Below are 13,229 nucleotides of genomic sequence, written 5' to 3' on the forward strand. Positions count from 1 at the left end.
AAAAAAATCAGCCGGGCATGGTAGCACATGCCTGTAATTCCGGCTACTTAGAAGGCTGAGGTGAAAGGATCGCCGGAGCCCAGCAGGTCGAGGCTGCGGTGGCCAGGAGCAGCCACTGCACTCCAGTCTGGGCGACAAAGTGAGACTCCAACTCAAAAAAAACATAATGACATGGAAAAAGGTAAAAATATCAACATGAATGGGAATTTGGAAGACATTGATTTCAACCTTCATGGATAACTTTGAGGGACTTGCAACTTCAGCAGAGGATGTCACTGCAGATGTGGTAGAAATAGCAAGATAACTAAAATTAGAAGCCTGAAGATGTGACTGAATTGCTGCCATCTCAAAATAAAACTTGAAAGGATGAGGAGATGTTCTTATGGATTAACAAATAAAGTGGTTTCTTGAGATGGAATCTACTCCTGGCGAAGGTGTTGCGACCATTTTTGAAATAACAACAAAGAATATAGGCTATTACATAAACTTAGTTGATAAAGCAGCAGCAGAGTTTGAAACAACTAACTTCAATTCTGAAAGAAGTTCTACTGTGGGTAAAATGTTATCAAACAGCATTTCGTGCTACAGAGAAATCTTTCACAAAAGGAAGAGTCAACTGATGCTGCAAACTTTGTTATCTTATTTCAAGTCTCCCAACCTTCAGCAACCACCATCTGATCAGCCAGCAGCCTTCAAATGTGGAGGCAAGACCCTCCACCAGCAAAAGGATTATGACTCACTGAAGGTGCAGATGGGTGTTAGCACTTTTTAACTATAAAGTCAATTAAAATTATGATATATACATTGTGTTTTTAGATATAATGTTATTGCACACTTAAGAGGCTACATTATAGTATAAACATGACTTTAATATGCACTGGTAAATCAAAAAATCGTGACTCACTTTATTGCAATATTCACTTGATAGTAGTGGTCTGGACACAAACCCACAATTTCTCCAAGGTATGCCTGTATATGAAACCCAGTGAAAAGGTGAGACATGAAAGTATTTGGAGTCCCAGATAGAGAGGAGAGGAAGGGGCAGGGAGGGAGGTAAAGCAGGAAGGATGGAAGGAAAGAATGAGAGAGAAAGAGAAAGAAGGAGGAAGTGATGGAAGAAAAGAAGAGAAATATTTAATGAAATAATGGCTGAGAATTTCTCAAAAATGATGAAAGCTGCAGCAAAAAGTGCTACAAACAGGATAAGTACAATAAAAATCACATCTAAGTACATCATAGAAAAGCCTCTAACTAAAGAAAAGTCACAAACTAAGATAAGAGGGAAAAAAAAAACCCAGAGAAAAAAATGCATTACTTTCAAAGGAGCAACAATAAAATCAAGAGCTTACTTCTTAAGAGAAATGGTAGACACCAGAAAACAAAAAGACATATTCAAAATGTTAAAAGAAATAATTGCCAATCATAGATAATATCATTCAAGATGTAGGTGAAATAAAGACATATCCAGTAAAAAAAAAATCGCCAGCATACATAAGGAAATTTTAAAGATAATTATTCAGGCAAAAGGAAAATGATCCCAAATGGAAGCATGGAAAAAAAAGAAAGACAACACAAATACCTAATGCTAGTTCATGTGAAAAGGGTGTTACTACAGATCCTATAGTTCTTTAAAACATTATAATAAGATATTTTTTAAAACTTTATTTCAACATATTTAGGCAGATAGATGAAAGGAATAAGCTCCTAGAAAAAGACAACTTACCAAAATGGACACAAAACGAAATAAACAATCAGAATAGTCTTTTTTTTTTTTTTGAGTTGGAGTCTCATTCTGTCGCCCAGACTGGAGTGCAGTGGCCGCTCCCGGCCACCGCAGCCTCGACCTGCTGGGCTCTGGCGATCCTTCCGCCTCAGCCTTCCGAGTAGCCGGAATTACAGGCATGCACTACCACGCCCGGCTGATTTTTTGATTTATTGTAGAGATGAGGTCTCGCGGCCCAGGCGGGTCTCAAACCCTCGGGCTCAGGCAATCCACTCACCTCAGCCTCCCAAAGGCGCAGGATTACAGGCTGAGCCACCGAGCCCGGCTTCAGAATAGTCTTATATCATAACTACAAAGAACAGATTAGTGGTTGTCAGGGATTAAGGGTGAGGGAAGGGTTTAACTGTAAAAGAGCAGTGTAAGGGAATTTCTTTTTCTTTTGATGGAGGGTGATGGAATCATTGTACATCTTGGCTCTGGGGGTTGTTACACAACTCTGCATTTGTCAAAACCCAGACTTCTATACTAAAAAGAGTAAAGTTTATTATATGCAAACTAAAAATAAATTTAAATTGAGAGAAAATTAATTACCTTTCTATATACCAGCAACAAATAGAAAAATGAAATAAAAAACATAATTCATAATAGCACCAAAGCTATTAAATAACCTAGATTAAATCTAACGAAAGACACATAACACCTCTGTGCTGAAAACTACAAAATATTATAGAGTAGAGAAGACACAAATAAATAAAAAGATACACCATGTCATGGATTGAAATAATGGCAAAGACATAAACAATCCAACTGAAGTCCCAGGACATTTTTTAAAATGTAAAGGACTAAGAACAATGAAATAATTTAAAAGAACAAAATTTGAGAACTTAGTCTGTTGTGTATCAGTACTTACTATAAAGTAATAATGAAGATATTTTGGTACTGGTAAAATGTTGAGTAGGGAACAAAATAGAGAATCCAGAAAACAACCTTTGATTTATACATAGATAGCCCTTGATGCATGACAGTTTGCACAAGAGAACTGAGGAAAGATTACAATTTTCTCAACAGGTAGTGCCTGGATTGATTAGATACACATATAGAAAAAAACGAAAACTTAGCACATTCATATCATTTATAGAAATCATTTCCAAGTGGAGAATAGATATAAATGTAAGAATTAAAACAAAAAAGTGACTAGAAAGCAATTTTGGAGAACACTGTCTGAGAATGTTGTTCTTAAGCAGGATACATAAAGCTCTAATTATAAAGAAAAAGATTGAAAATTGGAAATAAATAACTTCTGCTCATTGATAGACACAGATTGATTTACCAGAGTAAAAACGAAAGAGTCATTTGCAATATGTGTAACTGACCAAAGTTATGATATCGACAATGTGTAAAGAACTCCTGCAAATCAACCAAGAAGAGACAAACAACTTAATCAAAAAATGGACAAGAGAACTGAACAAGCACTTTACAAAAGAGAATACAGTAGAGCCCCTTATCCATGGTTTTGCTTACTGTGGTTTCAGTCACCCGCAGTCAACCACAGTCTGATGATATTACATAAAAAATGCCAAAATTAGACAATTCATAAGTTCTCAGTTGCATGCTATTCTGAGTGGCATGGTGAAATCTTGCACCTTCCTGCTCCATCCTGCCAGGGATGTCAATCATTCCTTGTCTAGAGTATCCATGCTGGATATACTACCTGCCTGTTAGTCATTGACGGTCTGTCACTCTAACTACTGACATCACCATGACTCCATGACCCAGGATCACCTGACATCTAATACTGCATCACCATCACCATGACCCAGGATCACCTGAAGAACTAACAAGCACTATGGAAGCAGATGACTCTCCTCCTGATGGACCCTCAGAAGGTTGGCAGTGGTCTAATACTACATCACAATGCCTACGTCATTCACCTTGCTTCATTTATCACATAGGCATGTTATCATTCCACATCAGCACAAGAAGAAAGATGAGTGCTGTAAAATAAGATATTTTGAGAGACAGAGACAACATCCTCAGAGCTTGTATTACAGTATATTGTTATATAATTCCATTTTCTTATTAGTAATTGTTAATTTCTTACTGTGCCTAATTCATAAATTAAGTTTTGTCATAGGTATGTATGTATGTGTAGGAAAAAACAGTATATATAGGGTTCGGTGCTATCCACCGTTTTGAGCATCCACTGGGGGGTCTTGGAAAGTATCTCCCAAGGATAAGAGAGACTACTGTATTCAAAATGGTCAATAAGCAATTAAGAAGGTACTCGATCCCTGTAGTCATCCGGGAAATGTAAATAAAAGACCATTCATCACTAAGACAATATGTTTCATCACTATATAATGGCTATAGTTAAAATGATAGACAATGTCAAGTATTGGCGAGACTGTGGAGCAACTGGAACTCTCACACATACACACTGTTGGTGGGAGTGGAACTGGACACAGCCATTGCAGAAATAGTCTGTACAAGAAGCTGAACACATACATACTCTAGGACGGAGATTTCACATCTGGGCGTATATCAATCAGGAAAAAAGGATGTACGCCAATAGTAGCACAGTTTGTCATTACCAAAACTGTAAACAACCCAGATATTCATCATTCAAATACTTAATTTGATATATTTACAACGGATTGTTGTAGAGCACTGAAAAAGAACAAACTATTGCTGCATGTAACATCATGGATAAATCTCACAACCATACTTTTGAGCCAAATAAGTCAGACACCAAAGAAGACATGCCAAATAGATCTGCTTTAATAAAGTTAAAAAAAACCTAATCTATAGTGCTCGAAATCTCTCATCTGAGGAAGAGGGTGGAATTATTGACTGGGTTGGGACAAGAGGTGCCTTCCAAGGAGGTAGGAGTGTTCTGTTTCTTGACTTGGTGGTTATATGGTATGTTCACTTTGTGATATTCACTGAGTTACATACTTAGGATCTGCTCATTTTTCTGTGTGCATTTTAGATTTTTTAAAAAGCTAAAAAATTGTTATACTTTTTTCAAGTTAAAAAAGATAAATCAGATGATGTCACTTCCTTCTTAAAATTATGAAATGCTTCCTATAATGCTATCAAGGCTACTTTAGGCTGAGTGTAGTGGCTCAGGTCTGTAATCCCAGCTCTTTGGGAAGCTGAGGTAGAAGAATCTCTTGAGGTCAGGAGTTCAAGACCAGCCTGGACAACATAGTGAGACCACATTTAAAAAAACCAACAACTGTTTTTTAAGGCTACTTGATAGAACGCCTGCCTACAATTCACAACCCTGCCTGCTTCTTTGTGATATTCCAGCCTCGCTGGTCTCTCACTGTCCCTCACACATACCAAACTTGTTCCTGTCTCCATGCCTTTAGACTTGCTGAATCCTCTGCCTGATGCCTCTTCCACATCTGTTGTGGCCGCCTGCCTTCAATCCTTCACATCTCCATTTCAGTATCATCTCCTCAGAACTGCCTTCCCTGATCCTCTGCCAAACGCAGCCCATCAACCCCACTTCCCAGCCACTCTCTCCCACCCAAACACTAACCAGGCCTGACCCTGCTTAGCTTCCGAGATCAGACACGATCGAGCACGTTCAGGGTGGTATGGTGGTAGACCCAGCCACTCTCTCTCCCCAGAGTCAGGCAACATTCTCTGCAGAGAGGCAGGGAGTAAGTATTCCAGGCTTTGCAGCCCGATGGTCTCTGTACCACTGCTCAACATTTCCACTGTGGCGAAGAAGGGGTCAAGGACCATATGCAAATAAATGGGCGTAGCCGTGTAGCCCAAAAACCTTATTTATGGATACTGACATTTGAATTTTATATCATTTTCTGTATCATGAAACACTCTATTTTTGATTTCTTTTCACCCCGAGCACTTAAAAACATATACCATTCTTAGCTCACCCTTGAAAAACAGACAGCAAGGCCAAATTTTGTCACAGCCAAGCCCTGCCCTAACCCATGACTCTAATCCTTTTCTTCCAAGCCCTCATCCCTGTCTAAACTTATTTCATTTTTTCCTGTATTTACCTCCTATCTCTCTCTGCCCTTGAAGTTTCAGCTCCAATGATATGGGCCCCACCTGTTTGGCTAGCCATGGGTGTCCACTGCCTGTCACAGTGACTGACACTGCGAAAGATATGAAGGATAATGAACATTTGTATACCGAACCTGAATTGTACCCTACATCTCTAAAATTAAAAAAAAAAATTTTTTTAAGGCTGCCACTAAGTTATGCATAGAAAAATGAATGAGAGTCTTAAAAAAAAAAAAAAAGAAAGAAAGAAAGAAAGAAAGAAAGGACATGAAGGTTCAGGCCCACCTGGAGGTGACTGTGGCCTTGGCGTGGCTTTTGGTCTTCTTCCGAATGGAGCTCACGGGAGCAGACCCGTGCTCCTCCTTGGACTCCGCCACTGAGTCTGGCTGGGCTACCTGAGACCGTAAAACGTTTTCTCCAGAGTGTAAACTCAGCCTGGGGACCCGCTCAGAGTGAGCTCCGGGTCTCATCTTGAGCCGACTGGATTCTGCCTCCTCGTTTCTGGAGGGATATTCTATGGTGAACAGCCCTGTTGAGAGAAGACGCTGCTGTCACTTTCCCTTCACAGCCAGGACTGCTCTGTCCCTGCTTCAGACTCCACATCAGCGACCACTTCAGCCCATCCTCCCCTCTACCTCTTCAATTCTCCTGCTCTCCTGCAGCCTCCTCTGTCATCCGGCACACAGCTCTAGCCCTGGCTCAGTGAGTGTCCAGTGAGCACCCCCGAATTAAGAGTAAGTCTCATTTCGACACATTCTTCAAGATACCTCGCCTCAATCTCACATCCCCATGGGGCCTGCGCTTCATTCAGCTTCGTGTCCTCCACAACCCCAAGGCTGAGGCTAACTACACAATGCACTCCTGGCTTGAGCTGTTGCTTCCCTGAGAATGATGCTCCCTGTGTCTCCAGATTTAAGCCAATTCTATTTGCTTTCTGTGTTGTATCGTATTTGTTTATATTCTTGTATTCCTTTCCGTACTAGACAGGAAAACTTCTAAGGCCAGGAACCCTTCATTCATTTACAAAATACTTATTGGGCCAGGCTCGGTGGCTCACACCTGTAATCCCGGCATTTTGAGAGGCTAAGATGGGAGGATTGCATGAGCCCAGGAGTTTGAGATAAGCCTAGAGAACATAGCAAGACCTCGTCGCTACAAAAAATTTGAAAAATTAGTCGGGTGTTGGTGGCACATGCCTGTAGTCTCAGCTATTTGGGAAGCTGATGTGGGCGCATCTCTTGAGCCCAGGAGCTTGAGGCTGTGGTGAGTCGTGATCATGCCATGGCACTCCAGCCTGGGTGACAGATTGAGAGCCCAACTTTTAAAAAAATTATCGTATGTGGGTGCTGGGTGTGTGGAGGCATTTTCATGCAGGGTTCCCCGCCTCTCGAAACTCCTGGTGGGGGTGGGGGTTAGGAGCAGAGAAGGAACTACTCACAAGGCTGGCTACAAAGATTTATAACCAGAGTAGGTCTAAAGTGCTATGAGAGCCCAGAGAAGGTGTGATCCACTCTGCTAGGAAAATCGAGAAAGGCTTCCTAGAGGAGAGCAATTGAATTAAGAGTCTGGGAATAAGGAAAACTCTCCAGAGAGTCAGTGGGAAAAGCACAGCCCCTCCATGCCCAGTCAAAGGCTGGCATGAAGTAACTGTCAGTGTCCCCTTGCTCTCAGGGCCCATCACTGGGTCGGCCCAGATATGGAAGGGTCCCGAGGTTGCCCACGCCGGACCTGGGGCGGCTTTGAGGGCCTAGCAGGGACGGCGTGGGGGTGTGACTGCTGTTTTTCTTCTACTGAGTTCTTCTACACTGAGGAGAGAGGAGTAGGGGCTGCCGATGGATGATGGGTTACAAGGGAAATATGGCTGAAAGCTTAATAGGTGGAAGGAGTGGAGTGAGCAGGGGAAAGAGGTCAGAGAGACAACGGAAAATAAGACAACCCCATGGGGACATCAGAGACATACCGGGAGAGGCCCAGGAACGGAAGGGAGCCAAAGTCACCACTCTTAGCTGTGTGGCAATGGGGAAACTTCTTCAGTGACCTGAGCCCGGTGGCCTCATCTAAAATGGGGAACTCTCCCTGCCGTGCCTACTTGCCTGGAGGCACAGACTTAAGATGGAACAGGTGGGAGAGGGCTGTCCTCTGAGACAACTTGCCAGAGACTCAGGATCTGGGATGTCACTGGGAAGACTTTCACCACCTCTTGTCCCCCTACCTGCCGCCAGCAGGATGGAATTCATGAACTGAGTCACTGTCTTCTGAAACCGCTTCTTGATCTCAGCCAGGGCGCGGCTCATCTTAGACACCTTGTCATCCAAGTTGCTGAGTCTGCGGTTGATCTGGAGAGAGGCAAAGGGGAAGGACAGGTGCCACCTGTCCCTCGGGAGCCAGCTACCCGGCCCTGGGAGCACCAGGACTTGCTCTGGTTTGGAGGATGTGCCGTGCCCTCGCCTGGGACACACCCTCGCCCTCTCAGCACACGGGCCCAGACCTGACTCAACGTTCCCCTCCTTGTTTTCCCTGACTCAACTGGACAGAACTGCCCTTGCCTTGGGCTCCCATCATGCTCTCTGTGCCATGTGAAGGCAGAAGGGAGCACTTTATTAGTTGCCTTTGAGCTTCTCGCCCTACTAGACTGTAAGCTCCTAGAGGGCAGGGACTGAGTCTTGGTCTCCTTTCTGTCTGAGTGCCTGTCATGCAGAAGGTGTTCCAGATGCAAAGACCGCTCCTGAGCACTGGCTGCCAGTCTCCCTCGGAAGTGGAGGCTGTAGTGTATCCCCCCAGAGCCCCTTCACTCTTCCAGCTGCCAGAACAGTTGGTGACACCAGCTGTCAGCCAGGGTTGCAGAAACTGGTGGTTGTAGGGCACGGAGGCCCAGGCCTCTTGTCGGGATTCGGGATGACCCTGAAGGACCATTCCAGCTCTGGGGCTCCCTGTGGGCTGGCTGAGGCTCACTGTGGCTACCCTGCCAAAGTGGACTTCCCTCAGACCCCCAAAGGGGCTGTTCCTGAAAGTAGCTCCTAATCAACACCTGTACACTGAGTTTCATTCCAGAGTCTGTTTCTCAGGAAACCCAACCGAAGACCTGCTCTGAACAGCTGGGGCATCTTGGTGGTAACTGTAAAACCAGGCTCAGACTTGAGTTAATTACAAGTGGGTCTGACGTTTTCTCCAGGTAGCCTTCCCTGATTTCCTCAGCCGATAGTCATTGCTCTCTGTGCTGAACTTTTACAACGTCTGTTCCTGTCCTTTCCACCCTGGGTCCTGGTCATTTTTTTGCTTCCCTTGTCCTAAGTTTAGTCACCTCCTTGAAGGCAAAATCTATGCTTACTCTGTCTTCCACCTAACATGGAGGAGGTGTGGAAAAAAAAATTCTTCTTTGGAATTTAAGCCTCAGGTGGAAGGAGTGGGGTGGGCAGGGGACAGATTTTCTGAAGAATGACAAAGCCAGCCCCCATCTCCTTTTTTTTTTTTTTAAAGAAAAGTTTATTTAAAAGTAAATTAGAGAGAGAAAGTGAAGGGAGAGAGAAGATTCACCTCCCCAAGGTGGGGGCGGAGGCCAAAGCGAGGAAGCCTGGCAACAGCCATGGCTCAAAGAGCACAGGGCCACACGAGAGTCTAGCAAGGCAATGGTCTCCTGTCTCCTTTACGTTGCAGACAGGAATTCTGTCAAGGTTGCCCCCAATTCATGGCAAAGCCTCAACCACCCTTCCGCTTCTGGGCTAATTTTATTTATTTATCTGAAATTTATACCCAGCTTGCTTTCTGAGTCGGCTCTTGCGGCTAGTAAAGCATTTAAACAGAGGCATTGCCTCGCTTCCAGAGTGCTGCCTTGATAGAAATATTTAGTGAGGAGCCAGGCCTCGGGGCTATAAAAGCTGGGACTGCCATTCTGCCTGTCTCTCTGATGGGTGACTCTTTCCAGGGGGATGGGCGTCTGGGGAAGCCTTTTAACAAGCTTCCCCGTGAAAGACTCAGAGGGAGGAGGCTCCCCGCCGCCACCCCCAGCTTTCCCAGGCGGCCATGGATTTTGTTGCCTGGCCCCAAACAAGCCGGTCACACAGACAGAGCGGAACCCACTGTGAAAGTCCCAGGATGGGAGCGTGTTGGAGCTGGGTGGGCCTTTATACATCATAGTACAAATGGGAAAACTGAGGCTCAGACAGAGAAGGAAATGGCCCAAGGCCCCATGGCCTCCTCCTAGCTCAGGCTCCCTGCCAGCCCCAACACTCAGCAACATTCACTTCTTGCAGCGCTCACAGTCCGAGAATCTGCAGTTTTCATTGTCTAAGCCTCAGGATTTTACGCCAAATATACCGAGACGCTTAACCAGGTGATTAAGGTCAACATTTGGAACTCCTGTTATCCACAAGAAGTCATGATATTTACTCATTTGCTTCTGTTTATCTTGTTAGAAAGATGTTATGTATAGTACACACTCCTGCACTCTCAAACAGAAGAGGTTACATCGGGAATGCTTTTCTGAAAAGTTGGTCTTGTTGACACGGGCTCCTGTCCTCTATAATGAAGCACTGTTTCCAGAAGCCATCTAATGTATGGGTCGGTTCATCCCTATGTTAAATGTCCCCAAGACAGTTAGGCTCTTTGACTTACTGTATCATTTTAAACGACTTGTCAGCCTTCTACCACACTGTCAAATGGTGCCTTTGAAAGCTTCCCTTAATGGAGATTCTGCTCTCTACATCAGCATGGTCCAGTAGAAATACAGGAGCTACACATGTCATTTTAAACATCCTAGTAGCTACCTTTATTAAGGTAAAATTAATTCTAATAACCTATTGATTTAACCCAGCATATAAAAAATAGGATCATTTCAACATGTCATCAAAATGAATGAGGAAAGCTACATTCTCTTTTTGTACTAAGTCTTTGAAATACATGTGTATTTTCAGAGCCCAACTCCATTTGGAACTGTCCCATTTCAAGGCTCGGGTGCCATGTGTGATTCATGGCTACCATGTTGGACAGTACAGTTCTGGACTCCTAACTGCAGCTGCTAAGGTTGCATGAAGGTAAGAAAAACAAGACTTAATGACTGAGGGGCTTTCCTAGGTGTGGAAGGCATGCTGGGTACATGGACTTAAAGTGATTTCTCTCAGTTTTCATGGGGTCTTCAACTGCTTACATCCTAGTTCTCAGCTTGTGGCAGAAAGGGGGCTGATAGCAGTTAAAAGTATTCCTTTTGAAAATCAATCGGCAAGCTCTAAAAACCCCCAGACCGGTTTTGTTTGAGAAAACCAAATAGCCAAAGACTGATGGCTTTCATGGAAATGCAAGAGTGACCACTTCACAAACTTACCCAAATCCTCTCTTTTTAAAGTTATCAGTTTACAACCCCAGCTTGCCATGCATTTCCTGAAAACCATTTGTTCTTTAAAAATCTGATTTTGCTGAGTACAACCTTGTAAATTCCAAAGAAAATGTGTAATCACTCAACACAACTTCCCCCCTTACCTAAACTAAGGTATAAGATCTCTCTCCTCTCTCCTTGGGGTACTCAGCCTTAGAGCATTAGCTCGCTGAGTCACTCCAGTGCTTATATAATAAAACTGCCACTTCCTATAATAGTCTCGATGTCACGGCCTCTCTGTCTTCCCGCTACAAGCTGAGTTCCAAACTTCAGAGATAACCAGAGGAGAGGGTGTGAAAAAAACGAAGTATTGCCACAATCTCATGAGAATGAATAATTTTCTAATATCCTTTGCCTTTGATAAGAAAAGTAAACACATTTTTTTCCCCACAGTCTAGAGGTTTTCAAGAAACACAGACATGTGATTTCATACACAATGTGCACTTAACAATGACTCAAAGTGAGAGCATGGAACCCAATCGGCAGGTTAAACACACTGATGAGCAAGGTCCTTCATCTCACCCAGATGAACTCCGACTCCTGCAGGGAGTTTGCTCTTGGAAGTAACCAGTGCAGCTGGATTCACAGGCACCTGAGTTTCCCAGGTGTCCCATGAGACCCCTTCAGGAACACTTTCTCTCCTGGCCCCCTGCAGCCCCCACATGCCCCTCTGTCTGGCAAGCAATGCACATCGAGCTGGATTATAACTGGCACCCATGCCTTTGCCCCTCCACTAAACTGAAGGTATTTCAGAGCCTAGAGGGAGTGACACTTCTCCATTTCTGCAACCCAGCAGCCAACTTGGCACACTGAATGAAAGGCCCCAGCCAGCCACGATGAGGAACCCCCCCCAAAGGCCAGGCCTAGGCGTGGCCCCCACCTAAAATGGCGCTCCCACCTAAGAAGGTGCCCGGACAAACTAACGTGGAGGCTCGGACAAGGCTTTCCGGGTTCTTCTTCCACAACAAAACCCACCGTTCCCACGCCCGCGAAAGCCCCTGCCAGTCCCAAAAATGCCTCACCTGCCGACCAATAGGTAATCGACAGGTCACTTTAAATTTCTATAAAACCTGCCACACCCCTGCCTCCACACTGCAGCCTGATTCTCAGGTTCTGTAGCCACCGCGTTCATCTCATTAAATCTCTTGGCTTTAACAGGTGCTGAGTCTTACTGCGTGCCACCGTCTTTCATTGGTGCCGTGACTCAGATCAGGAATTCTCTCGCCCTAAGGCAGGACCCAGTCCCAGCACCGGTGAGACTCACCCCTTAAAGCCTTTTCCCATTCTCCTGAATGCCAACGCTACATCCACCACCGGCCTTCGGATTGGTAAGTGTCCCCACAATGAAAACCTAAAACCTTGCCTGGGACAACCGGGGAAACTGGCCGTTGATCGTTTGGCAGCTCCTTCGGCCCCAGGCAAGGGGGGACCACACCCCACCTAGGTCTTTACGACCGCAGCAGACCCCTATCAGTTTTCCCTCAGCTGCTAGAGATTTCAAGCCTTCCCTCCATCTGGTTTTGGGTAACTTTCTTGTCAAAAATCCCGGTACCAGGTTGCCCTTAACCCCCTCGATTCTCCAGGAGAATCCGGGTCTACAATAACGACCTGTGACGACAGGCTTTATTGTAACCCTCCCGTTCCTCAGTGGTCGCTTGTCCAGGGGATGCCCTGACCAACCCCAACTGCTAACATGGGAAACTCTCATCTCTTCCGGCTGACTCCCCCCTCAAGTGCCTCTTAAATTATCTCTCTACACTCTCCCTCACTCCCGATATTAAGCCTAAGCGTCTAATCTGCCTCAGTACCCCAAATTGGCCTACCTATCCCTCAGATAACCAAAGTAAGTGGCCCCCACATGGGTCCCTAAATCCCGACATTATTCGGGATCTCTATAACTTCTGCGAGCATTCAGAAAAATGGGCAGAGATTCCCTACATCCGATCTTTCTCCCTTCTCTGAGAACATCCCCGCCTCTGTCTCTCTTGTAAACCCTCTCACCTCCTCTTGGCTAAAACCCTCCTTCCCAGCCATCTCTCCCAACTCCGACTTTGACCTCGCGGATGAGCCCCCCTCTGTATCGACAACGCCCCCAAC

The 13,229-nt window shown here is 44.8% G+C and overlaps 1 protein-coding gene across 1 annotated transcript in view; it reads right to left on the minus strand.

Annotated features, from left to right (window-relative positions):
• Positions 1–13,229, minus strand: part of CUNH3orf20 (chromosome unknown C3orf20 homolog) — a 91,229-nt gene that overhangs the window by 42,071 nt on the left and 35,929 nt on the right. The window contains exons 9-10 of the mRNA XM_021714716.1: positions 7,977–8,100; positions 6,050–6,293 (exon numbers count right to left, since the gene is read on the minus strand). Coding sequence (XP_021570391.1) covers positions 6,050–6,293; positions 7,977–8,100 — 368 coding nt within the window. The remainder of the gene's footprint in view (positions 1–6,049; positions 6,294–7,976; positions 8,101–13,229) is intronic.

The sequence above is a fragment of the Carlito syrichta genome, unplaced genomic scaffold (genome assembly GCF_000164805.1).
Source record: "Carlito syrichta isolate Samal-C Ts95f unplaced genomic scaffold, Tarsius_syrichta-2.0.1 Scaffold305726, whole genome shotgun sequence".
NCBI lineage: Eukaryota > Metazoa > Chordata > Mammalia > Primates > Tarsiidae > Carlito > Carlito syrichta.